The sequence below is a fragment of the Betta splendens genome, chromosome 19 (genome assembly GCF_900634795.4).
Source record: "Betta splendens chromosome 19, fBetSpl5.4, whole genome shotgun sequence".
NCBI lineage: Eukaryota > Metazoa > Chordata > Actinopteri > Anabantiformes > Osphronemidae > Betta > Betta splendens.
The window spans coordinates 13,249,160-13,272,806 of NC_040898.2; the positions used below are offsets into that span (position 1 = coordinate 13,249,160).

The 23,647-nt window shown below is 43.0% G+C and overlaps 2 protein-coding genes and 1 pseudogene across 5 annotated transcripts; 1 reads left to right on the forward strand and 2 right to left on the reverse strand.

The window, feature by feature from the left end:
• Positions 1-103: 103 nt before the first annotated feature.
• LOC114845361 (inhibitor of nuclear factor kappa-B kinase subunit alpha-like) lies at positions 104-19,587 on the forward strand. Of its 4 annotated transcripts, XR_005896956.2 has the most exons (24): positions 104-296; positions 1,408-1,526; positions 1,613-1,707; positions 1,870-1,987; positions 2,136-2,205; positions 2,305-2,393; positions 2,485-2,574; positions 2,681-2,805; positions 3,013-3,120; positions 3,293-3,428; positions 3,590-3,784; positions 3,950-4,052; positions 4,135-4,258; positions 4,359-4,510; positions 4,600-4,661; positions 4,763-4,872; positions 5,004-5,053; positions 5,160-5,265; positions 5,456-5,603; positions 5,844-5,980; positions 6,273-6,372; positions 15,112-15,261; positions 15,508-15,613; positions 19,454-19,587. XR_005896956.2 is itself a non-coding variant. In XM_029133269.3 (23 exons), the coding sequence occupies exons 2-23, from the start codon at positions 1,422-1,424 to the stop codon at positions 15,553-15,555; spliced, it is 2,421 nt and encodes an 806-aa protein (XP_028989102.1). In that variant the 5' UTR covers positions 104-296; positions 1,408-1,421; the 3' UTR covers positions 15,556-15,853. The 4 variants fall into 4 exon arrangements, 3 of the variants coding, with proteins under 3 accessions (XP_028989102.1, XP_028989104.1, XP_055360197.1); XM_029133269.3 differs by lacking the exon at positions 19,454-19,587 and having other exon boundaries at positions 15,508-15,853; XM_055504222.1 differs by lacking the exons at positions 104-296; positions 19,454-19,587 and adding an exon at positions 508-671 and having other exon boundaries at positions 15,508-15,854.
• LOC129603364 (disintegrin and metalloproteinase domain-containing protein 8-like) lies at positions 9,886-14,749 on the reverse strand (annotated as a pseudogene).
• Positions 17,722-23,583, reverse strand: tubgcp2 (tubulin, gamma complex associated protein 2). Its single transcript, XM_029133268.2, has 18 exons — positions 23,437-23,583; positions 22,893-23,053; positions 22,548-22,676; positions 22,272-22,448; positions 21,886-22,045; positions 21,599-21,806; positions 21,309-21,508; positions 20,925-21,114; positions 20,688-20,833; positions 20,440-20,620; positions 20,063-20,243; positions 19,474-19,646; positions 19,260-19,388; positions 19,056-19,176; positions 18,782-18,925; positions 18,569-18,685; positions 18,243-18,406; positions 17,722-18,091 (listed from the first exon to the last, which is right to left on the reverse strand). Exons 2-18 carry the CDS (start codon positions 23,040-23,042, stop codon positions 18,016-18,018), a joined length of 2,646 nt encoding a protein of 881 aa, XP_028989101.1. The 5' UTR covers positions 23,043-23,053; positions 23,437-23,583; the 3' UTR covers positions 17,722-18,015.
• Positions 23,584-23,647: the final 64 nt, after the last annotated feature.

A 23,647-nucleotide genomic window follows, 5' to 3' on the forward strand; every position in this document is an offset into this window, starting at 1 on the left:
TATATTATATTAACATTATATAAATGCTCCATCAATTAAATTCACTCAACGCTTTTAACTGTTCAGTGCCGATCCAGTCCAGCAGGTGGCGCTGATGCTCCTGGATGCTGTTGCAGAGCGTCACCGACCGCAGAAGAGACGTTGAACCGCTCCCGGTTCACTTTCAAGAAGCACCGCCGGGGTTTTTGGTGACATCACGCAGGAAAGTACACAGTCTCTGCTGCGTTCACCCAAAAACAGCAAACTGCTCGTATTTCCACGGACAACGGCTCATGACACGCCCATAGGAACGTAAAGTAAGACTCCAAACGGTTTTTTTCAGCGTTTTCATGTGAAAGATATTCATTTAATCTGTAACGCCATATTATTGTAATCTTAAAAATTTAATAGGCTGCGGCTATTTCCTGGAATGTTTCGCTTTGGACAAACTGGTGTTGTCGCTAGCTAGCAGTTAGCAAATGCCAATGCAATAGCCACCATTAGAAAACAGATGAGTGCTTTGTTTGTGTATCCTCAGACCTTTTTTATTTGATTTCCTGTTTCTGTTGTCATAGTTTCCTGCTTTTATTATCACATCACACAAAAATGACAGTTCGATAAAGTTAATGCGCTAACGTCCCGGCTAGCCTTAGCTAAATAATTTGACACAAGCCAAGCATCTAGACCATAATGTAAGTTTATTTTTGTCTTGTATATTTCTGAGATTAATTTAGCTAAAGTAATTTTCAATGCAATAGTCTTGAAATTTTGGTAAACGTAGAGACTAATTACGTTATACATTTACAGTAGAGCTTTGCGTTATTTTGACATTTAAAGCTACATGTAGCTAACGTCTAGCTGATGTCACAACAAACATCTAAACAATCAACTTAGTTTCTCTTCACACAATAGGTTCACACATGGCATGTGAAGCGTTTGTAGATTTTATCAGAGCGGCGTCCTGAGATATATTTACAAATGTCAAAAAAGAATGTGTGTTTGAAAAGCTACCTTAAGTGCCCTGTTGGAAGCTGACACACTTACAAAGACATCGCTCCATGCGTCTGATTACATTTTTATATTGATTTCATTGTCATATCTCTAATGAACAGCAGAAGTTGTTCGTGGTGTAGCAGATCTAGATGAGTTGGGGTAAAATGCTTTGTGATATTGATAATTCAGTTTTGTCAGTTCATTATTTGTCATCAGCTGATTTTTTTAACTACCTACAGTTTAGGAAGATCAACTATGACTATGTGATATTTATGTTTTATGTAGGGGACTTTTTTGTGACAGTTTATTTACAGCGCACAAGACAGAAGTTTTTTTTTTATTTTGGGGAATGTAAGAATGTTTGTGTTTAGGTTCCTTTCACTGATGCTGCTGTATTCATAGCTGCCGGCTAATGCCTCATTCTTATGTCTGCAGCTGTAATTACAACAATGGAGAAACCTCCCTTCAGGCAGAACCAGAGCTGTGGCGACTGGGAGCTGAAAGAGAGGCTGGGAATGGGTGGATTTGCCCACGTGTACCTCTACCAACATCATGTGAGTATTAAACAATGTAACATCTCAACAACAGATTTTTCATTTGCTGTTGATGTAAGATAATTGCTGCTTTTTCTGTTTTGTAGGAAACAAATGAAAAATTAGCTTTAAAAATGTGCCGCCTAGAACTCACGGCAAGGAATAAGGACAGATGGTGCAGAGAAATCCAGATCATGAAAAAGTTAGTGTTTTCCCAACGGGCACTGCCTCTTTGTAAATATACACTGATATCATCACATTACTGATCAGTCTACAACAGGAATAACTGTGCTAAACACACATGTGAATTATTAAAAGAGAAAGTGGTACTGATTCTTTTTTTTTTTTTTTCTCTGACACTCAGGTTGAATCATATCAACGTTGTAACAGCCCGTGATGTCCCGGAGGAGATGACGTATGTAAGCTTAAACGACCTTCCACTGCTAGCCATGGAGTACTGCTCCAGAGGAGACCTGAGAAAGGTGAGGGAGATAGTCAATGTCCTTTCATTTTTAACCTTTTATTACTGGTTACCCCAAGACTGTGGTGGTGACTATGTATCAGAGAAACTGACACCTCATGTTCTTTTGATTGTAGTTATGATTAAGTTGCCTTTTGTCTGTATTGCAGGTGCTAAGCAAACCTGAAAACTGCTGTGGTTTGAAAGAAAGTGAAGTACTTTTATTACTCAACGATGTTGGTATGTGCAACCTGTGTGTACGTGTGCTTGTGCACAATGTTCATCTAGACATGGGCTTTAGAACCTTATCATTTAGTTAATCCACGGTTTCTTCTGTAGGGAGTGGGATTCAGTATCTCCATGAAAACAAGATAATACACAGAGACCTTAAACCTGAAAACATAGTGCTGCAAGATATAAACGGAAAGGTAAACTCCTATATTTTTGTATTCATCCGAGTTGCGTTTGACTGTTGAGCTCAAGAAACCTTATCTTACGTGAACATCTTTCCCTTTTCAGCTGGTCCATAAAATCATTGACCTTGGCTATGCTAAAGACCTGGACCAGGGAAGTTTATGTACCTCTTTTGTTGGCACGCTCCAATACCTAGTAAGCAAACCAGTTATTAAAATAAGATCGATTACACACAGGCACATCTCTAGGCATGTCTCTGAAGAAAGATCTAACTATGCCCCTGTTCCTTTCATTCCTTCAGGCACCTGAGTTGTTTGAGAACAAACCCTACACTGTTACTGTAGACTACTGGAGCTTTGGCACCATGATTTTTGAATGCAGTTGTGGTTTTCGTCCATTCTTGCACAATCTGCAGCCTGTGCAGTGGTGAGTTCCTCTGGGGGAATTGAGGGCATCCATTGTATGTATATAGGAATTTTAAGTGACCTGGTTTCTCCACTCAGTATAAATATACTGATGAGATTTCAAAAATAGCAACAACGTTTCCTTAATTTAGGTTTAGTGGAGGAGAAAGCGATGTGGTGTAATTAACTAAGCCCAGCTCTTACTCGCCCTTTCTGTTCATGTCCACAGGGCCAGCAAAGTCAGGAACAAGGGGCCAAAAGACATCATGGCTGTAGAAGAACTGAATGGAGAAGTCCGATTCTCCACTCACCTCCCATACCCTAACAATCTCAGCAGGTTAGGATGCCACATCAAATATTCTGCAGCTTTTCTATAAATACCCTTTTGTATTTATAGAAATGCATTATATGCATTTTACTGGCCATGCAGCCTTTTCTAAAAAGCCATAAAAAACTCTATTTCCTGTCTGGTCACCCCTTAAACGTGTATTTAAATTTCTCTTTTAAAGGACACTGTTGGAGCCGATGGAGGCGCTGCTTCAACTGATGTTAAAGTGGGATCCTGTCCAGAGAGGAGGCAAAGTCAACCGTGAGAACAAGAAGCCCATGTGCTTTGAAGTGCTGGAGCAGATACTGAGTATGAAGGTGGGTTACAGGTGGAGCTGTAGATGGCTCTGCATTTTTTCAAGATGACACAGCACATAGTTATCCATTAGGTGGGACAGTCTGTTTCAATAAGTATACATAGGCAATGTCTGAAACTCACACATGTCATTTTGTGAAATGAACTTTGACTTCTTCTTCAGGTCGTCCACATCCTGAACATGACCACAGCTCAGGTTCACTCATTCCAGCTGACTCCAGACGAGAGTCTCCACAGTCTGCAGAAACGCATTGAGGCTGAGACAAAGATCGAGGTGGTGAACCAGGAGCTGCTGCAGGAGACCGGGGTGTCTCTGGACCCCAGGAAGCCAGCTGCACAGTGTGTCCTAGAAGGAGTGGTAAATTTATCAAATTTCTAGCCTTTAACCTAATAACAGTCATTTTACAAACAAACATGGCAAAATTCTGGTTTATACACTGTGTAGGGCAGAATTTAAATCCAGTATTTAGTCCAGTAATAAGCTACAGCAATCACAAATCTGTATTTTGTCTTCCCTGGGTAGAGAGGATGGGACAGCTACATTGTGTACTTGTTCGACAAGAGCATCACCAAGTACTCTGGTCCCTTCAGTGCCAGACAGCTGCCTGATAAGGTCAATACTATTGGTGAGTTTAACTAAATGTATTCCTGAAGATGCAGATGTTTTTGTATTTGTTTTCATCCACTGTTCCTATTTAAACTTTGCAGTGCAAGAGACCAAAGTACAGTTGCCTCTGGTTGTGTTGAAGAAGGTTTGGGGTGAAGCAGTGAGCTACATTTGTGGCTTGAAGGAGGACTACAGCAGACTTTTCCAGGGACAAAGGGCTGCAATGTGAGTCTCCTGGCCGTGACGTAATTACTTATAAAGACGGTCAGTTGTTTTCCTTTGTTTTCTTATTGATGTGAGGCTGACATTTTCCTTCCCCCTTCAGGTTGAGCCTCCTGCGCTACAACACCAACCTGACCAGGTGTAAGAACAGCATGTTTGGCTTCTCTCAACAGCTGAAGGCAAAGCTGGACTTCTTCAAGAGCAGCATTCAGTACGACCTAGAAAAATACAGTGACCAGATGCACTACGGCATATGTGAGTGTTTACTGGCAGCCTTTGCTTCAGCTCATAACAGACATGATAAAGAAGATGTTTGTTTTGATGAATTGTTCGCTTGTCCAAAGCTTCTGAAAAGATGCTGAAAGCCTGGCAGGAGAACGAGGAAAGAGCTGCTGCTTTTGCGCAGGTATTCCGTGTTATTACAATAACAATAACCCATTCAGTGGCGCGTATCAGTATGCATTCCTTTCGTGGAAGTTCTCATGTGATTCTGGATTTGCCCTGCAGGTGGCAGAGGTTAGCCATCTGGATGATGAGATCATGGCCCTGCACTCTGAGATAGTGGAGCTTCAGAGAAGCCCGTATGCGCGGCGCCAAGGAGACAAGATGGAGCAGCTGTAAGTGTGACTGTGATTCAATAAGATAACGCAGGAATGAGGTGGAGAAAAGAGAATCCACCTCTGTGCTGCTGTCCTATGGCATATAAGACATGCATGAAAATATTAAAACCAATAAATCCTTATTGCAGAGAAGAAAAAGCGATTGACCTCTACAAACAGCTAAAGATGAAATGCAAAAGTAAGTTGTTTTTTTTTGCTGATTTTTGTTAACATTAACATTTGTTATAATTTGTCTGTAGAATTAGAATTGGTGCTCACTGGTCATTCTCTTTCACTTTCTACAGCACCTGAGCCAGATGTGAGCAGCGACAGCTCGGAGATGGTAAAGGCAATCATTCAAACTGTACAGAACCAAGACAAGGTCCTCAAAGATCTGTACACCCACCTCAGGTGAGGAATATCACAGCTCATCACAGTTTCATTTTTCTGTGGACCTGGAGCGTTTTTTTTTTTGTTTGTTTGTTTTTTTTATCAGCACTTTGGATTATTACTGTATTAGATACAAACTCATTCACCCATTTGAGCCCCAACGTTAGTGACTTACTAAATGATCCACTCTGACTTGTCACTTCCCTAATAGTAAGATCCTGATAAGCAAGCAGAAAATCATTGACTTGTTCCCACGGATTGAGAAAACATTGGAGAGCATCAAGGATGCGGACAATACAGTGATGCAGATGCAGATTAAGAGACAGAGAGAGTTCTGGCACCTACTGAAGATTGCCTGTGTAAGTTTTCCTGCACTCATAAATAAACAAGGAACAATTCTAAATTGTCCAAACTTATTAAAGCAATAATAAATTAACTGTGATCAGTGTTTCATACTTTCTGTTCTCTGTTATCCTCCTCAAATGACAATAAACAGATACAGCAAGAGGCTGAACTGCCTGCATTCCTTGTGATGGAGAAACACACCCTATTTATTTTTGGTCTGTGCGCCACTACATGTCTCTCACTTTCTCCTTCAGGCTCAGAACTCATCGCGGAGCTCAATAGCAGCCAGTCCTGAGTCGTCCAACATGCTGCAGGTTTCTCAGTGGTCCCAGTCAGCGCAGCCCGTCAGCTCCCCACATCCCCTCACTTCTCTCCCTGGGCCAAGTGACAGGTAACTAAATAGAATAATTTTGTGTTAATAAATGACCTCATTCAAGTGTTTTTTCAGCAGCTCATAAGGCTCATTATTATTCAGTAAGAAGAGATTTAGACAGCTGCCTAAATCTGGGCACTATTGGTCATCTTGCCTCTACAAAACACCTTTGTCAGGTTGCTTTAAGGTTATAGGTGAACAGCTGTTCTGGGGGAGTGCACAGGCCTGGACTGTCATTTAGATACTCTCATCAGGCTGACTGGGTATAATCCCTAATCTTTGTGCATTATGCCTTCATGTGTTTCTCCAGTGATGCTGCCCCACGCCTGCTCCAGGAGAACCAGAAATACCTCAGTCAGCTGACCAGCCTGATGCAGGAAGCTGCTGATGACCAGGCGAAAAGCATAGTGGTAAGTTTACTGGTGTTTATTAAGCTATTTGCTTATAATGAAAATGAGGTGTTCCTAATGTTAAATTTTCCAATGGAAAGTCATGTTGATTAGTAGTTTAGTTACTAAAAATAGTAATGTGTAAAAAAGGATAATACTTCATTTAACAAAATTGGATTTTAACCAAGATTTTATCTGCAATAATAATTATATATAATAGTGTATATTAAGCTTTTAATATGTTCTAAAGAAACACATGACTGCAGCAGGAATTTATTTAAACATGCTTGCATGCTCTCCATGGATTGCTTGCACATTTTCCAAAATGTTTTTCACACTTTTTCCCTAATACTGCCTGTGAGCTCTCCTGGCATCAAAATCAATCTTTTCACTACATTTTTTTTTTGTTTTTGTACTACAACACACAGCTGTTTGTTCTTAGATCAATGGGTCCAAAAACCCAGATAATACTAAACAATATGACGTTACGTTATTTATTCGGAGTTATTGGCTGCTTTTTTAAAAAAACTAACTACTTCTACTCTGTTTCTTCAATCTTAACATCGTGGTTTTCCTTTCTTTAAAGGACCAAGACTGGAGCTGGACAAAATACGAAACGTTAACAACAAAATTAAAAAAGCGAAACGCGTAAGCGCGGTTTGTGTCCCCGTTCCTCTGCTTGTGCTCTGAGTAACACTAAGGACATCAGCTGTTCACACGGCGGAGCCACGTCAAACACTGTACAGTTGTATATGGACTCGGAATATTCTCATACAACATCATAATCTTAAAAAAAAAGAACAATTGATAACCAGACTAATTCACACATGCTCCGTGGTGTCTGTTTACTCCCATCGTCTCTCGTGGAAACTTTGAACAATGAATATTGCTGTTTTTATTTCAGAAAACAAATGAAGCTCTGTCTCTATTCTGTTTTCGTTCTCTGCACAATATCCGTCATAATCCTCAAACGGTGATGATATTACTTCTACTGAGCAAACTGTAGCACCGGATTAACGCGTGGCAAAGTATTTAACTAACATGGGAACAGCCGAGCTCATGGTTTACAAAACACAGGAAGTGGTCAGAGGAAGGAGGGGGTGGGCGGCGATCGAGGACAAAATCACAATCAAGCAAAAAGCACTTTGATACTCCCATGTATCCTCTTTGTTAGGAGTTGAAACGTTCCACACAGCTGCAGAATATAAATGTTCTCTCTCATAATCAGTTTGATATATTTTCTATGACATGTTCTGGGGTTTAGGTTGTCTGTGAATGTCATTTCGGTTTTCTATGATAAGTGTATTGTATCATAGGCAGAAGTCTTGTCACGACGTATGTAAATGATGTGGCTGGCCATTATGTTTTATATAATGTCTATACTGTACATTTGTCTTTTTAGGAATGGGTTTTGATTATGTGCACATAATTCACTGACTGGTTCATGCTGCATCCACGACTTAGAGTTGAAATAAAAGTCCTTCAAAGTAAAACTATTAAACGAAGAGGTTTGCACCATGAATAATAGTTTATGTAATTAAGAGCTGAGCTGAAACAATTAGTCACTTAAAACCAAATAAAGACATACGTCTGTTTTTAGCCAAAATGTTAAACACTTAGTTTCAGCTACTACATTTTTTTCCTCTTTTTGTGATTTGCCCTTGTGGTAAATTACAAAAAACTACAAGTCGATAGTAAATAATATTGCAATGGATTTTTCATTTAAGGATTAAGTGACTGACCTTTAATTAGGTCATAAAATGATGAGGCGAGAAGCTTTCTTTGTCATGAACACAGCATCATACACAAAGGTGTGACCTGGTTTTACTAAACATCGTAGCACAGTCGGCATCTTCCTCCACTGATCCATACAGAAACCAAACCAAACCATCTGTGGTCAGATGCTAACGGGAAACCAGGAAGGTGGAGATTTGAATGTACAGCGATGGCTGCATCGTCATGCTTTTCTTGGGCCAGAGCGAAATGTACCCTTTTATTTATGAAGTTGAAGTGCAATGGAGCAAAATATTTTTTGGTATTTAAGTAACTTGATTTGACTCTTTTCCACCTAAATATTTGTTTCCATCTGATGGTTTTATTGTCTATATAATTTTTTTGAAGATTTCATTGTATAAAGATGAAACTGTTTGCCTGGTAGTGAAATAAAATGACTTTGGCATGACTCTTGGTGGCTCTTTATTTTCCACTTGCAGTACATAAAAAGAAATTGACATTATTTTCATGAAATATATTTTATTAATTGAAAATGATTTAACTTAAAAAAAACAAACAGCCAATGTTACGCCCGCTGTGCCATTTTTTTGTTTTTCCAGAAGGGATGATTTGACTCGGTGAGGCAGCACTGAGTCAGAATGACTTCTAATGAGTCAGTGAACTGAGCCGATTATCTCGTCATCTTCCAGCGCTCTCATGACTGGGTTTAAAGCGTTTCCTGGTTCACCGAGGACTCACTTTGATCTACGCTACTCACTTGTACCGCTTTTCAGGAAATTACTCATTTGTCGTGTTAAAATCAGCAGAAGTCTTCCCCGGGACGTTTCCTGTCGCCTCTGGAGGGTTTCACATTACTGTGTCAACCCTTCGCCAGATGTAATCTCAGTCCAGAGGCTGTTGAAAACCTTGAGTTGACTGTAAACGACAGAGACAAGAGCTAAACATTCCCTGTCTCGCTGTGCTGCATTCTTGTGGTTTCCTTGTGTATTATTCTGAATTTGGCATTTAAATTTGAAACAAAGGCGGCCCTTAGTGCAGGACTCAGAAAATCCCTGATCCCTCTGAACAGAGGAAACGAAAAACAACCAGCTGCTCAGCCTGTGAATCAGAACCTTCTCAGCTTTAAACCATTTATAGTCACAGTTCCAAATCTGACTAAATAAGTGTGGGCTTAGTTTGACATTGGATTGATGAAGTTTGCTGCAAGGGAATTGGAAAGACAAAACGTGTTTCCAGTTTGACTATGCTTCCTCGATATCTTAAAGAATTGTTCTTGTTGGAGGAGGATTGGCCTGAAGGGTCTTTAGTTCACTGTCTGGTTAGAGCTCAATCGAATCTTGTGAAGCCACAAGGCGTCTACAGCCAAACTTGATAATAATTAAAGGCGGCGGTGATGTGAGGGTGAACTTTTGTGACATCAGCTCCGTCTGTGTTTAACTTTATGGAACTGACAATTTGACCTTCACCTGTTGTGCTGTTTGCATTAGCTACAGTATTAATGTATTAACCAGTGTCCTGTTTTAACAACCACAGTGAAACTAGTTTGATCTGTTGTTTGTTGTGGTGATTTCTTACCTTGTCAGAGTAGTGACCCGCCCATTCACTGAGCGGTTGTGATTTTTCCCATGGTGGTCTGTATTTGTCACCTGAGCAGGAAACTCAGATGACGCTTGGAAAATCAGCTGCAGAGCTCAGTGATTCTTCTCTGCCCGTTTCCTTCAGCCTCGCTGGAGACCAGTCAATGTGCATTCACTTTAAGCCATGCATTGTTTCTACTCTTTTCTCAGGTATTTGGAGAAATTCTGGTTATTAAAACAAGATGCGACTTTAATTCTTTGGCATTTTATACAGAATTCATCTGTAATGTTTGATTCACACTGGATTGTGTAATGTGTCCTTGCATCATCATCTTGTCGTCGTAGATTTGCAATAAAAGTGCAATTTGTCAAAAATACTTTTCACTTGAATTCAAAGTAAGGACGTATTTATATCTACAGTCACAGTGTAAGCCCTATCACTGAAGCATATCAGTGCAGTAAAAACAGAGACTGTCGTACCATAAAACCATAAACTAATGCTTCAACACAATACTGGACGTACCATTCACAGTTTTCAAGTACACACCACCCTTTAAAGAAGGCAGAAACTAGATTTGGACACTGGGACTGTAAAAATTCATGAGGGCAGTGGAGTCAGCTATTACATCACTGCAGTCGTTAAAACATTTCTGATTAAACAATTTTAGCAGAAATTCTTTGTACTGATGAACTTAACATTTCTTTGCTACTCAGCTTCTGCCCTGCTAATTTTCGTACAGTTCCCTTCATAATAAATACTTAAAGCAACAACATTTTCTCGGTCATGTTACATAGTAAAATGCGTAAAATGACGCATCCACAGCAGCTGTGAAGCCTTTGGTCACATTAAAAAGATTCACTCAGTCACGCACAACCTCTTAAAGGCTTTGATGAGCACATTTTACCAACGTCTAAAGCCTCAGTCGTTCACCTCTTTGATCCCAAAACTGATTTCTTTGCCTCCATATGGCAGGCACTTGAGGTGAATGTGATACCTTTTAATGAGAGTTTCATGTGAGTCTGTGGATTTGAGGCTTCGCTGGAGGTAGTGGAGGAATGCAAGGTTCCAATCTGGGCACTGGAGGAGGGCTAGGCTTGACCGGAGGTACAGGAGGAGGATTTGGTTTGGCTGCGTTATGCTGAAAAGGGGGGGGGGGATTTTTTAATAAACGTTATAATGTCACAGTTGTGAAAAGTGTTCACATAGTTTGAAACACCCTGGTCTTTATTTAGTTCTGATGATGGAAACCTGGCTGCAGACTTTAATGATTCCTCAAGAGGAAACTTGTATGTTAAAGCAACACAGGAAACCAACAGAGAACTGCTAGAAAACAATCAGTAAATGGATGAGTAGCCTTTAGGGTACCATTCTACTGCGCCATTGTTCACACACTTCCTTCTTAACTTTAAGATTTAGAAGGTTGACCGAACGGGGACAGACGGAGGCATCCTTCCCTGAACAATAGCTTTCTTCATTATGATGTGCTTGGTACAAAGAGACAAGGGAGCTCAGCAGCAGTGATGACTCACCTGTGGTTTGTTCAGAGGTGGTAAAGGTTTGGCTGGAGGTTGAGGTTTCCTCTGTAGTAAAAACAAAGACGTAAATGAATCGTGTGTGTTATCCTGAAATCACATACATCAGTTGGTAAAGTCAGTCTTACTGGTCCAGTGTCAGACGTTGGTACGTGAGACGGTTCCTTTGGTGGCTGAAGAAGAAAAAATAATGTTTATATTACTTTTTTGTTGACATGGCGGCACACTGTGGGGTGTAAATTCCCCCGACCCGTTCATTATGTCTCTACCTGTGGAGCCGGTCTGCTTGGACTCGCACCAACTCTCAGAGGAGCACAGATCTGCGTTGCTGTTGACTCCATGAAAGTGGGCTGGCTGATGTGGGGCCTTCCTTTAACGCCCGGGTCCTGGAACACCGGGTTCAGCTTGCCTGCGGCCCAATGCGCCTTCCTGTGAACACAGAATTCACTCAGCTGGGGGGGCGACGCCAGGCAGGATATGAAGCACTGTAATCCAGGTTAACTTGTGCCTTCTGGAGACGTAGTTGTTCTTCTTGTGTTTGAAGCACATGAATCCTACAGCCAGGACGCCGAGCACCAGCAGGAAGGAGACCACTGCACACACACCAGCGATTACCCCACTTCTACCTGTGACAAGGGACCAGGAGACCATAGAGTACTGTTAATACATCGCTAGTCAATAGTCACTTCCTTCTCTTATTTTGTGGTTTGACTTCCTGGATTACTTTTCTCTTCTGCTACTGTAGATAGAAAATTCTCTTATATTTGACTTTCTTCTTAAAAACAGAGGACTATGGTTAATACTGGAGGAAGAAGTAGGATATTCATGATCACATCATGCATGAATCATAATTCTTTTTTACTGAAGGAATGACTCAACATGCAGCTGTGGCCGGTTGGGTTTGCAAAACGCAGGGAGGTGAAATTTTAGTTTAGACAAATCCAAAATGTTTACTTTTAAACCCGGGCCTTAATCGCATTCTCACGGCATCAGTCACTATCTCAAACTGTGTAACTTCCTCACCCTGAGGTAAATCTGCATATTTGATGTCACAGTGAGGTGGAGCCCAGCCAGGGAGACAGTGGCACTCGTATTTATGATTACACACCTAAAATAAACAACAGTCAGATGCATTCAGACACGAGCCAACTTCTCAAAGACAAAGTGAACAGGTCGTTTCTAGTTCCCTCACCCCGTTGTTGTTGCATTTCTTTTCACAATCCTCCCTCGTTCCATAAACCGTTGTATCAACACAACTGTGTCCGAGGCAAACCTGTGCACAAACGTAGGACACTGAGCAAAACCAAGGGTGATTTAAATAAACGCGCTTCTTCTGAATGCTTTACCTTATTGGGTCCACACACGGTTCCTTCTGGCACCATGTTAATGTTTCTGCTTCCATCGTCGTCCACGGCCACTCGACACTCTGTCCTCAACATGGTGTATGTGGTCAGTTTACCTGTGATGGACTCCCCCCCGCCTTCGCAGAACATCGTGCCGCACTTAAGATTCCTGCACACACACGCGCGCGACAGCATCACAACGCGCGCGACAGCATCACAACGCGCGCGACAGCATCACAACGCGCGCGACAGCATCACAACGCGCGCGACAGCATCACAACGCGCGCGACAGCATCACAACGCGCGCGACAGCATCACAACGCGCGCGACAGCATCACAACGCGCGCGACAGCATCACAACGCGCGCGACAGCATCACAACGCGCGCGACAGCATCACAACGCGCGCGACAGCATCACAACGCGCGCGACAGCATCTGATGGTGTTAGTGTTGAGCATGCGTGTGCTCACTGTGAGGCACAGGGAACGTAGCCGTTGTCTCTCCTCCCACAGTTGGTGCCGTTGTCCCCGAGTCTGTTCAGGTCGAAACACTGAGGAGCTCCAACTCTGGCCCCTGAGAAAAGAGGAAAACGGAAGAAACCGATTGATCAGTAACCAATCACAGGAAGTCGACATGGAGTTTAGAGTGTCGGCAGCAGGGCACCTGCTCCAAACAGCCTCCAGCAGTGATGCTCCAGCGTGGGGCACTGGCCGTCGTGGCAGAAGCCCTGCGCCTTGTTGAAGCAGGCTTTGCCGTTCATCTGGAAGCCGTCGTCGGGGCAGTCGCCCGACAGACCGGTGCAGTGTTCAGGAAGGTCACAGGGCCCGGCCGCCGGCCTGCAAACGCTTTCAGCTGCCTTGAGCTGAGACAGAGAGCAGTCGGTGGTCAACGGTAGATACTGGTTGAACTGGGCCAACTGTGTCATTTTTAAACTGGATTTGAACTGGATTCCAAAGTTTGAGGAACAGCCCGCGTTTCATCCCCCCGGAGCGGAACAAGCCCACGTCAAACGTACCTGACAGGCTTCGCAGCAGTGCCCGTGAGCGCAGACGGAGCCCTCTGTCAGACGACACGTCGAGGCCTCGCAGCACGGGTTCCTGCATTCCTACGAAGCGAAACGCGCAGTTGTTTGTGCGGTTCCACCTTTAACAGTTCAGAATGTTTAAAGCTCCCACGCAGACGGGATCTCCTGCCAAGGCTCAGTCCTCTGGGATAAGACATGAGCACACTGGAAAACTATTTTAATATTAACTGTTTGAGGCCAAACTCCCTCCACCTTCCCCTTCATTAACTTCACCCCCACTCACAGGAAACTGCCACAGATTCACATATGACGACTAATGACTGCTTCACCTCCACGGTGCCACAGTCACACTCCTCCCCAGGGTCCAGCAGGCCGTTGCCGCAGAGAGGACCCGCTCCGATGGTCCTGACGGCGCCGGGCTTGTGCAAACAGCTGGGCTGAGCCCGTTCCATGAACTCAGCGAGCTGAGCCACGCTGCAGCTGCTGAAAAGCTCTGGGAAGGAGGCTTGAGCCCCAGTCCTGCAGCGGAGCAGAGAGGAGGCTGATGAGGAGAGTAAAGCAAACGGGACCCATCCCAACCTGCACTCTGTGCATCTGCAGGAGAGAGTTCGTACCTGAGCTTCTCTGTCATGATGCAGTTGTCGCTCCCCGACGAGGAGCGGCACTCGCAGCCTGCAGCGTCGTGGGACATGCCGAAATTATGCCCCATCTCGTGGGCGATGGTGGAGGCGAGACCCATCAGGTTCTGGTGGTGATCCTGCAGGACGAAGGCACAGCAGTTGCTTCAGAACACGCTCTCTTCACGTGCAGTCTCACTTCTGTGGTCGCACCTGATTGACTGCTCCAGAGTTTCCGGTACACATGGCGTACTTATTCGCCAGCCCCACGGTGTCGGTCTCAAACTTTTTGCCCCTGTTGACGAGAAAGGTCTACGGTCAGGTCGGAGCGGCAGCGTTACTGCGTCCCATTAAAACGAGCGTCCCAACACGGGTCCTCACGTCACAAACTGGGCATTGTCGTGCTTCGTCCTCGGCAGAAGATCGGTCTGACGCCACAGAAGGAAATTGTCCAGAGTACGCTCCGATTTAGTCACAACGTCAATGTGGTCCCTGTCTGTCCAGACCTCCAGACCCACAAGCATGACGCGGATGTTCAGAGGCCGATACAGCTGCGCAGGACCACATTATTCAGGAATGAATGTGCTGAGAAGTGTTCAGTTAATGGCACAATGACAATGAAAACTACCTTGTCAACGTGATTTATAGCTTCAAGGATACGGGATTTAGTCTTAGTTCCATATCGTTTATACTGGAGACAGAGAAGTGATGAACAGGATTTGGGTTATTGTTTAGAAATAAAAATAAGGCTGCAAAAGATTCAAGATGACAGTTTACCTCAGTGTTGTCCACCACCACAAACATCTCCACGAACTTCTGAGGACCTGCGACGGGTTCAGTTTTCTAAAATGTCATAGAGAAGTCATTTCAATGAGTCATTCGCTAATATAATGTCTCATCTTCATGTTAACACCTACCCATGATCCGAAAAGCCCAGCTGCCCGGGGACCCTGGTCCCGATCCTGGTTCTGGTTCTGGTCCTGGTCCCGGTCATACACCGTGGCGCTGCCGCTCATCTTCAGGTGCTCCCGCCTGTAAACGGCGTGGTCTCCGTCCAGCGACTGTCCCAGAGGCTCGATCAGGTAAACCTGCTGCCGGGCTCTCACAAAACCACTACACAAGGCACAAATACAGAAGCTTAGCTTTAGCTGAAAAACACAAATCCATTAAAGCAGAACCATTATAATAAGAAATTTAACTTCCTCTAAAGTGCTTAAAACATGGAGTGTCACAATGAAGTTTCACTGCAACAAATGTTGGCAGCAAATTACAAAATGGGGTTTGTGAAGCAATAAAGCTAGTGATCGTCTCACCTCATGCCTGAACAGATCCCCACGCTGGCGGAGGACTCTATCATGCCTTCAATGTGCCCGTGATAATAACAGTGGTCCTGGATGGAAATACAAGCAAAAGACGTCAACGTTAGACTCACAGGTCAGGAATGTCATGACTCTGCTGCGTTATCTGACTTTCACTCGCATTAAATCACCAATAACCAAAAATCCAGATACGGCTGCTGAAACCTGCAAAACTAAATCCACATTAGTACAGGAGACTCTCAGCTTATTGATTCATGCAGGTGACTTGAACTCAACGTCCACACTGACACAATATCAACGCTACAAGAAGTCAACAAAGAAATATCACATTTCCTGGATATTGTATCAAATGCCACCAGTCAACTCATCATCAATAAATAAGTATTTGGTAGTAATGTATCTTAAATATTGTCTGTCTATCTAATCTATCAACTGCTTGAGAAAGTGAACCTTCACCTCATTTAGTGATGTTGTTACTCGCGTTCCATCTTTTGTATAGTTTGTTTCAGTAAAGTCTTTCCCAAGAAGATTCCTACAAAATAAAAATGAAAAACACAATATTATACTTTTTCCATATTTAATGGCAGACAACAAAATGATAAAAAACTAGATGTGGTTTGTAACGTTAAAACAAATGATATATGACCGACACCTGTTTTTTCCCAGACGAATTGTGTGGTTCCTCCCTTCAATTGCCAACTTAAACCGCAACATCTCAGGATAGAGCTGCAGGGAAATATCCGTCAGTCAGACAAATTAAAATACTTTTACTTAAGTAATATCATTTTCTAATTTAAAATGTTACATCCTCTATACTCTGTTCTTAAGCATCTACTACGTTGTACTGTAACTATTATTAACCCTAAATACTTTGGTCAAGTATTAAAACAAAAGTCCATTTTCTACAACACTTAAGACCTGAGTTCACAGAATGACTGGAGCGTGTTCTGAGGTCAGGTGCATTCACCTGGTCGCCCTGCAGGCTCCTCCTCTGTCTGTCCTGCAGTCGCTGAGGTCTGACCACCTCGTATCTCTCCACGTAGGACAACATCCCCGAGCTCTGCACAAAACACACTGCGCACGCAAACAACTCTTTACATTCACACCAGTCTGTGGAGCTGCTCCAAAGAACAGGGTTTCAAGTCAGGCCGCATATGAGACATTTATATTTTTTATTCATTGAACTATTTTACAATAACCTTTTAAAAACTTAATAAAAACGAAATAAAAACTCACGAAATAAAAACCTTGTCTTCACATCGCACTGTCAGTGCGTCATACAAATAATATATAAATAATATATTCAACTAATTATAAATATATACGTACAGTAATACGTCTCTCATTGCCATTGAATCGGGAATAATTTTTTGTTAGTGACTTCTTTAAGGAGCTGAACTTTATGAAGTTGTCAGACTTCCAAGCTTTTCAGATAATATCACATTTTGGCATATGTCGCATTTCTGCCTGCGACACTTCCTAATTAACGACTAGTTGCCCACAAGTTCACATTTCTTCTATGTTTAGTCAACATCATCTTCTGTGAACAAGGGAAGTGAGCTAAAAACCCTCAGCACCTACCGCAGCTCAGCCACAGGTACAGGTACAACATGACGGTCCTCGGCCTCTCCCGTCGCTCCAGCCTGAATCACCGACGCCAGCTGTTCAGCTCCGCCTGTTGCGCCTTCTTATCGCCACTATTTACTGGAAAGTGGGCGTCAAGCGAGCGACGGGAAAAGCTACGCGTCCGGTTTGATCAAACGTTTCAGCATAAAACATTACGTGACTTTCCATGGTCACAGTACACGCAAGCACGTGAGATAAGGATGATACACACGGGGGCAGTATTCCCTTTTCTTGCAGAGCAGAAGGGAGAATAACTTCTCTGAGCACATCAAGGTCACAGCTAACGAGGTTTAAGCAAATCAGCTAAATATATCCCATAATTTTTCAGTGATTAAAATGAACTATATTTCCAACAAAACCCTGTGCAGGCGACTTAATCTCGTAGTTATGATCAGGTCAAAATGGAAACCGATGTTTGTGTAATGTATTTTAAACCTGACAGGCGTAAATAGCTGCATGCTTTTATTTTGAAGCCGGGCTTCCCACACTTCCGGTATGTCTAAATTTACCAAATTTATGGCTTTATCAACAACTTAATTATTTAATGCATTTCGCGGTAAATACGCAGCTTCTGCACATCACATGAATAGCCATCCATTCAGTAAAGTCTTGTTTTAATGAATACAAACATGTTTTCATTGCAAGGTACAATAAGTTACCCATAAAGAGAATCAGGCGTTCACACGTTCAAGCAGAATAAACATTTTAGTTCCTCAGCACTGGTTTAACACTGCAAATATCTGTAGCTACATTATACAGTACATCATATAATATACACAAAGAAGTACTAGACTCTAGACATAGTAGCTTCCTGAATGGCTGCTGTTCAGCGGATGGTAAGACATGAGTGAAGAGTGGATTTATTGCTGCGACTGTCTATACACACACACGCTACACTGCTGCTTTCTGACTGCGCTCTATGGCCATCCTCTCCAGGCGCTCTGTGTAGAATCCATTGAAATCCAACCTGTGAATGTAAACAAACTGAATTAGCGTTAGTTCTTAGTTCAACTACATAACTACAAAAGGTGGAAGCCAGAGTTCAAGCACGGATCACAGGTTCTTTGAATGGCTGCTTTGTATTTCTATCCAACTTTTGTCAGTTCTAGCAGCTGTACCTGTAGATGATGCTGATCATGCTGTGCTCACAGTCGTTGGTGCTGTAGATGCTCAGCTTGTCCAGCAGGTCCAGCAGCAACATGCTAAAGTTACTGTCAAACTTGCTGATGGTAGCTTCAAAGCCTGCGTCTGACTGCAGGGCGTCCACATGCTCGGACAGAAACTGAAGCAGGACAGGCCAAAGCACCAATTGAGTCATATCAAACAAATGGTAGTGTTTTTACCTGAAAGTTTTTAAATACATGATCTGCTTTTGATTCAGTGTTCACAGGTACATTTAATACTGTGCACAAGTGACTTATCTGTCCAGGGTGTTTGGAAATACCTTTGTGGCGAGCCTCTTCTTCTCTGCCTCCTCCGCATGTTCGCTCTGAGTGGGAGGTCCAGCCATAGTTCCCTGCTCCAGAGATAGACGCTCCAACCTCATGCTCTGAGTGAACCGCTACAACAGGCAAGAGATAACATACTGAAATCAGAATCTGACAGTCTAATTAATATTACAGCCACAGTTTTACTTCCGATCACCACCGTAACAGACCTGCATACAGTTGGTGAACATGACACAGACAGACATGAGCTTGGAGAAGATCCTGAGCAGCTCAGGGTTGGTCAGCATGCAGTCCTTCAGGCAGTTGTCCAGAAAGCTGGTGTGATGGCAGAGCACGTCGTCAATGTTTGACGCCTGCGGCAGGAGGAGTTTCAATAGTCAGACATGTCCTCAAACTCAAAATTTTTTACTTATAATGACAAAACTGTGAAACCCAGGTCCCTGCTGTCAGCTGACCATGTCCAGTCAGCTGACGTCGACTCACTGTTTTCAGGTTGTTCTCCATGACGTGCCAGGTGGGTTCCATCACCTCGAACATCATGTAGTACTGGATGTTCTGCACAAAGTTGAGCATGCGCTGTCGCAGAGCAAATGCAGCAGGAATCCTGCGTAGAGATAGTTTGAACTGCATGTCAGCATCTTGTGTCGATGAGTTTTTCTTTCTTTACATAAATTTGCAGCTGCTCACCACTTGGCAGAATGTAAGGAGTACTGCTTAAAGTCTTTGTTGCTGATCCACACATTGCACAGTAGCCTCTCCACGTGTTTACAGTAAAACATGTGTCGGAACAACATCTGGTACCTGGTCAGTGCTTTCCTGAAAATTAGTAGGTTTGCAATGATCACATTGAGCTAATTTGCCGATCTGGTTATATTTTACAGTGAAATGTGCCTCTTCGAACCGGTTGATGATGAGCGACAGCGGCCATTTGACGATATAATCGAAGGAGAAAGCCTCCAGACCGCTGAGAGTCACGTCAGTTGACTCAGCATTGATGATGGCCTTTTCCTGTTTGGTTTCGATCGCCAACACCCGCAGAAGCTGAGTGATGACATCGTGAGGCATCAGGTCGATCTATAACAAGTGAAGAGGAAGCTTAGATGTAAAGTGAGAAACAACATGACTCATTAATTCTTGATCTGTCTGAAGACTACAACTGGGAATAGACGGCGACAGCTCTTATAGAAGCCTCAGTCCTGCTTCTTGTAAATGATGAACTCAGACCCAATACAATCTGCGAACCACTGACGCAAACAACTAATAGCATATAAATATGCAGGACAGATTTATTGGCCTCTTGGGACAAGCCAAACCATGTGAGAGCATTAACAAGCAGTTATGGAGCATTTGTTGTTCCAACAACTGCTCTATAACTTTGTTGTTCGAATTTGATGCTGTCAGCTACATCTAGCAAACTGAAGTCCGGTTTAATGAAGTTCATATCTGTAAACAGTATCAGTATCCTTGCTTGCAGTCTTATTTCCACCCACCTTCAGGTCATCTTTGAAGGGGTCTGTATTGGCAGTGCTCATCCTCAGAGCCAGCTCCAGGAGGGCTTCTAGTCTGGGAGGAACTATATCATCCACCGGCTTCTTCAGTTCTTCCTCGGTCAGGTCCATGAAGTGCACAAAGAAATCGCCCTTGTCCATTAAAAAGTAGTGCTTGATAGATCTACAGACAAAAAGCACAGACACACAGTTTTAGTTACTGAAGTGAAACAAGTGAACAGTAAACCACTACTGAATATTTATCATTTTTTGTCAAGCTATGTGTTATTAATGTGTGTTTTTGTGCATCGATAGATACTTATATTATCTAAGTGTCATCTTTCCTTTCACTCACTTTGGAGAGACCATTATTCATTTACCTCAGGCGTGAAACCAGCTCCTTCTCCTCCATCAGGAAGTCCAGCAGGACCTTGCTGGCATAGTTGAAGGCTTTCTCTATTTGCTCCACATAGGCTCTCTCCTTCAGGGTGTACAGGACCTCCTTAGCATCAGGACACGTCACATCACGGCCACACTCCCGCACAACATTAAGGTATTTTCCTAAAGAGAAAGTGATTTAAATTGTTTGCTTCACATTTTCTATTCGGATCCTTTTCTTTCTGTTTACCTGTACTTAATATTTTGTCTGCCATTTTCTGTAGAAAGGAGGGAATCCGATGCTGCACAATGGTGTAGCGCTGATCCCAGTACTTGTCGTTGTAATCCTCCTGAATCTTCTCTTTTTGCAGCTCATGTTCTTCAACCATGAACTCGCTGTATTGAAGCAGATGCAGTGTAGTCAGTGTACTGTATTAGTGGACCAGTAGTTCTAGCTTTAGTCTAAGTTCTGAGAGAGACTTTGTACCTGTATGGATCCTTAATGATGCCCCTGTAGATCCACTTCTCCAGGATTTCAAAGTAAGGGACGCTGGCTGCTTTAGTGAGATACAGGCACAGCTCCTGAGCCTGGCTGTCACCAGTGTAGTTGAAGGTTCGGTCATGGAGAAGGCTCAGCGTAGACCCACCCATACACTCTCCCTTGTCTACTGACGATGCTTCAAAAGTAGCCAAAGATAAAAATCAGGCATTTAGAGATTAAACAGCTGCAGTAATTATGACCATCTGAGTCCAGATCCTGTGTTGTACGTCCTCTCACTAAACAAGGTTCAGTTCGCCCTCTAGAGGTTAAAATCCATCATTGACTGTTCGTACATACAGAGTTAACTCAAACTCCGGTGTATCCTCTTACCAATAGATGACAGTATTTCCATGGTCCGCATTGTGGGCTGTATGTAGAACCAGAGCTTCTGCAAGGACAGCAGGCCCTGTCGTTGGAGATGCTCCAGTTGAGTGATTAGAATCAAGTACTCCTTCATGAGGGTCCTCATTGCTGCCGTCAGGGCGTGATTCACCTGGCCATACTCAAAGGATGACTTCTCTTCAATAAAACTGTAAGATACATGCACATTATCATAATTAATACTATCTCTGCGGCAGTCAAATACAATAGTTTAAGTCTAACATTTCTTATTTCCTCACCGAGTTATAGTGGAATAATATGATGCAACTGGTAATATTCTGTTCACCAGCTCCTTAACAGACATGTCCAGTGTTGAATCAACAATGAAAGACCGGTTCTGCCTTCCCAGTACAGGCTGAGCTGTGATGTCTCGCCCATCAACACCAATTAGCACAAATAGCAGATCCTCCACCAGAGCTTGTTCCTGAGCAGCAAGAGGAAGTGTACCTGATCACAGAAAGCATTAATATTAATACCTGCATCAAAATGAGGAACAGGAGCTGAAACTGAAAAATGTATAACTTGCCAACGGCAACAGCAGAGTCTCCTGGCAGTGTTGTGCTTGTAATGAAGTCTCCGAGAAGAGCGGGGCGGTCGTACACCCAATTAGGAAACACAGGGTTGGGCTGGGTGGGGTTCTTCTTGTTGTGTTTGTCCCTCAGCATCTTCCTTGTGACCTCAGCCGGCTGTGGATGAAATTGCAGACCAATGAATTACAGGCAGAATCAAATGGCTAAAGCTGAAATACTTGTGGGAATTAAGAATCACAAATTGTGTTGAAGAACAGCCAGCCATCAAATCTTTTGGGGTAGGGAAGCCACAGATATCCACCCATATCCATGTGCCATAAGGTATTATATATAGAAATCCCATAGCAGTATGGATATAATTACAAGAGTGTGAAACACTCACCAATGGTGCGTTGGAGCTGGCCGTCACGTTGCCGAGCTTCTTTCGCAGCTCCTCCAGTTCCTGCATGGACATCTTGGTGCTAGTCTGTGGCAGACTGTAACTGGTAGTTGTGGTTGATGTTGTGTTTGCTGAAGACTCTGATCTGTCTTTGGCGTTCTGCTGCAGGGACTGGAGTGTCTGGAAAATACAATGACCAAGGTGTGGTTAACGCTGATCCCTAAAAAGGACAAAGCAGGAGAAGGTGCGTATCAATAAGGGTTATAAAAATTACTTTACCTCTTTATCCTCACAGAGTTTGGAGAGCAAATACACCAGAGGGTCAAGGTTGCGAACATTTTTGGACTTGAGCTCCTCATACTTCCTCAAGAAGTCCTCAGGGGTTTTAGAGAACTCAGCTAATTTGACCTAAAAACAGCATAATCACCACAATCAGTATTCTTCAATTATATTTTAGACTTTCTAACTTTAGCTCAAACAGGATTCACAAATGATACGAATCAAATACAAAACAAGCATAACAAATTCTTACCCAGTCCTGGAATTGGCACATCTGGCCAAAAACACTTGGCCAGTAAGGTCTGTTTTTTTAGTAATAAAGCCTATACATGTGTAATTACCCACCTTGGCACTGTGAGACGACACGGTAGTGGTAACATATGGAGTCCTGTGTTTCTGTAATAAGTCTATGTAGCCTTCTGCTCCATCACCTCCTCGCACATGAAGGAGACTTAGCAACTCGTTCACATCATGGTGGATCCTGAACTCACTCATGGCTCAGGCTGCTGAGACAATGACACATGAGTGTATTTAAGTGTAATGTAATATCACATACACTGCGATTGTAATCAAAATGTTGCTAGGTGAACAGTAACGTCAGCTTTGATGCTGGTGGCTCATACTGGAAACAACAAAGGACACCTGCCTTAATGGGCCAATTTAACGCTGTCAGCACGCACCATGTTGCAGTGATGCTGAGCGAACCATAAGCTGGCGTTATCTCTCGCTAGCTGGCTAATAAGCTGTTTCCATGAAAATGACGGAGGCTGCGATGGGAATGCTAACTAGCAGCTAGCTCAACCAAATTAAAATCCTGTAAATTGCTAAAACAACGCAATCAAACAAATGTCGACGTTATATGCAGTGAAACCCAACTCGTAACGCTTACCTGTCAATCACGTCCAAAACAGCGAACACCAGAGCAGGTACCAAACGCGCCCAGAAGCGGTTCAAGTCTTCTTCTTCTTGTTTTGCAGCTAATATCATTTAGTCCGAATTACCGCCCCCTGGTGGTTTTATCACAGTCGTCATTTCTTTACAGTTGCGTTAATGTGCTAAAGAAATGTGACATTTTCCAAGTTCATAAAGAAAATGTACGA

What these genes read in the sequence shown, in the direction of transcription:
- LOC114845361 (XM_029133269.3), top strand. Translation starts at nt 1,422, where the DNA reads ATGGAGAAACCTCCCTTCAGGCAGAACCAGAGCTGTGGCGACTGGGAG. An exon ending in TGCAAGATATAAACGGAAAG is followed by an intron (nt 2,394 to 2,484) that starts GTAAACTCCTAT and finishes TTCCCTTTTCAG; the next exon opens with CTGGTCCATAAAATCATTGA. An exon ending in CAGGGACAAAGGGCTGCAAT is followed by an intron (nt 4,259 to 4,358) that starts GTGAGTCTCCTG and finishes TTCCCCCTTCAG; the next exon opens with GTTGAGCCTCCTGCGCTACA.
- tubgcp2 (XM_029133268.2), bottom strand. Translation starts at nt 23,042, where the DNA reads ATGAGTGAGTTCAGGATCCACCATGATGTGAACGAGTTGCTAAGTCTC. An exon ending in TGTCGTCTCACAGTGCCAAG is followed by an intron (nt 22,677 to 22,892) that starts GTGGGTAATTAC and finishes TGCTGTTTTTAG; the next exon opens with GTCAAATTAGCTGAGTTCTC. An exon ending in GGAAATACTGTCATCTATTG is followed by an intron (nt 21,115 to 21,308) that starts GTAAGAGGATAC and finishes CTACTTTTGAAG; the next exon opens with CATCGTCAGTAGACAAGGGA.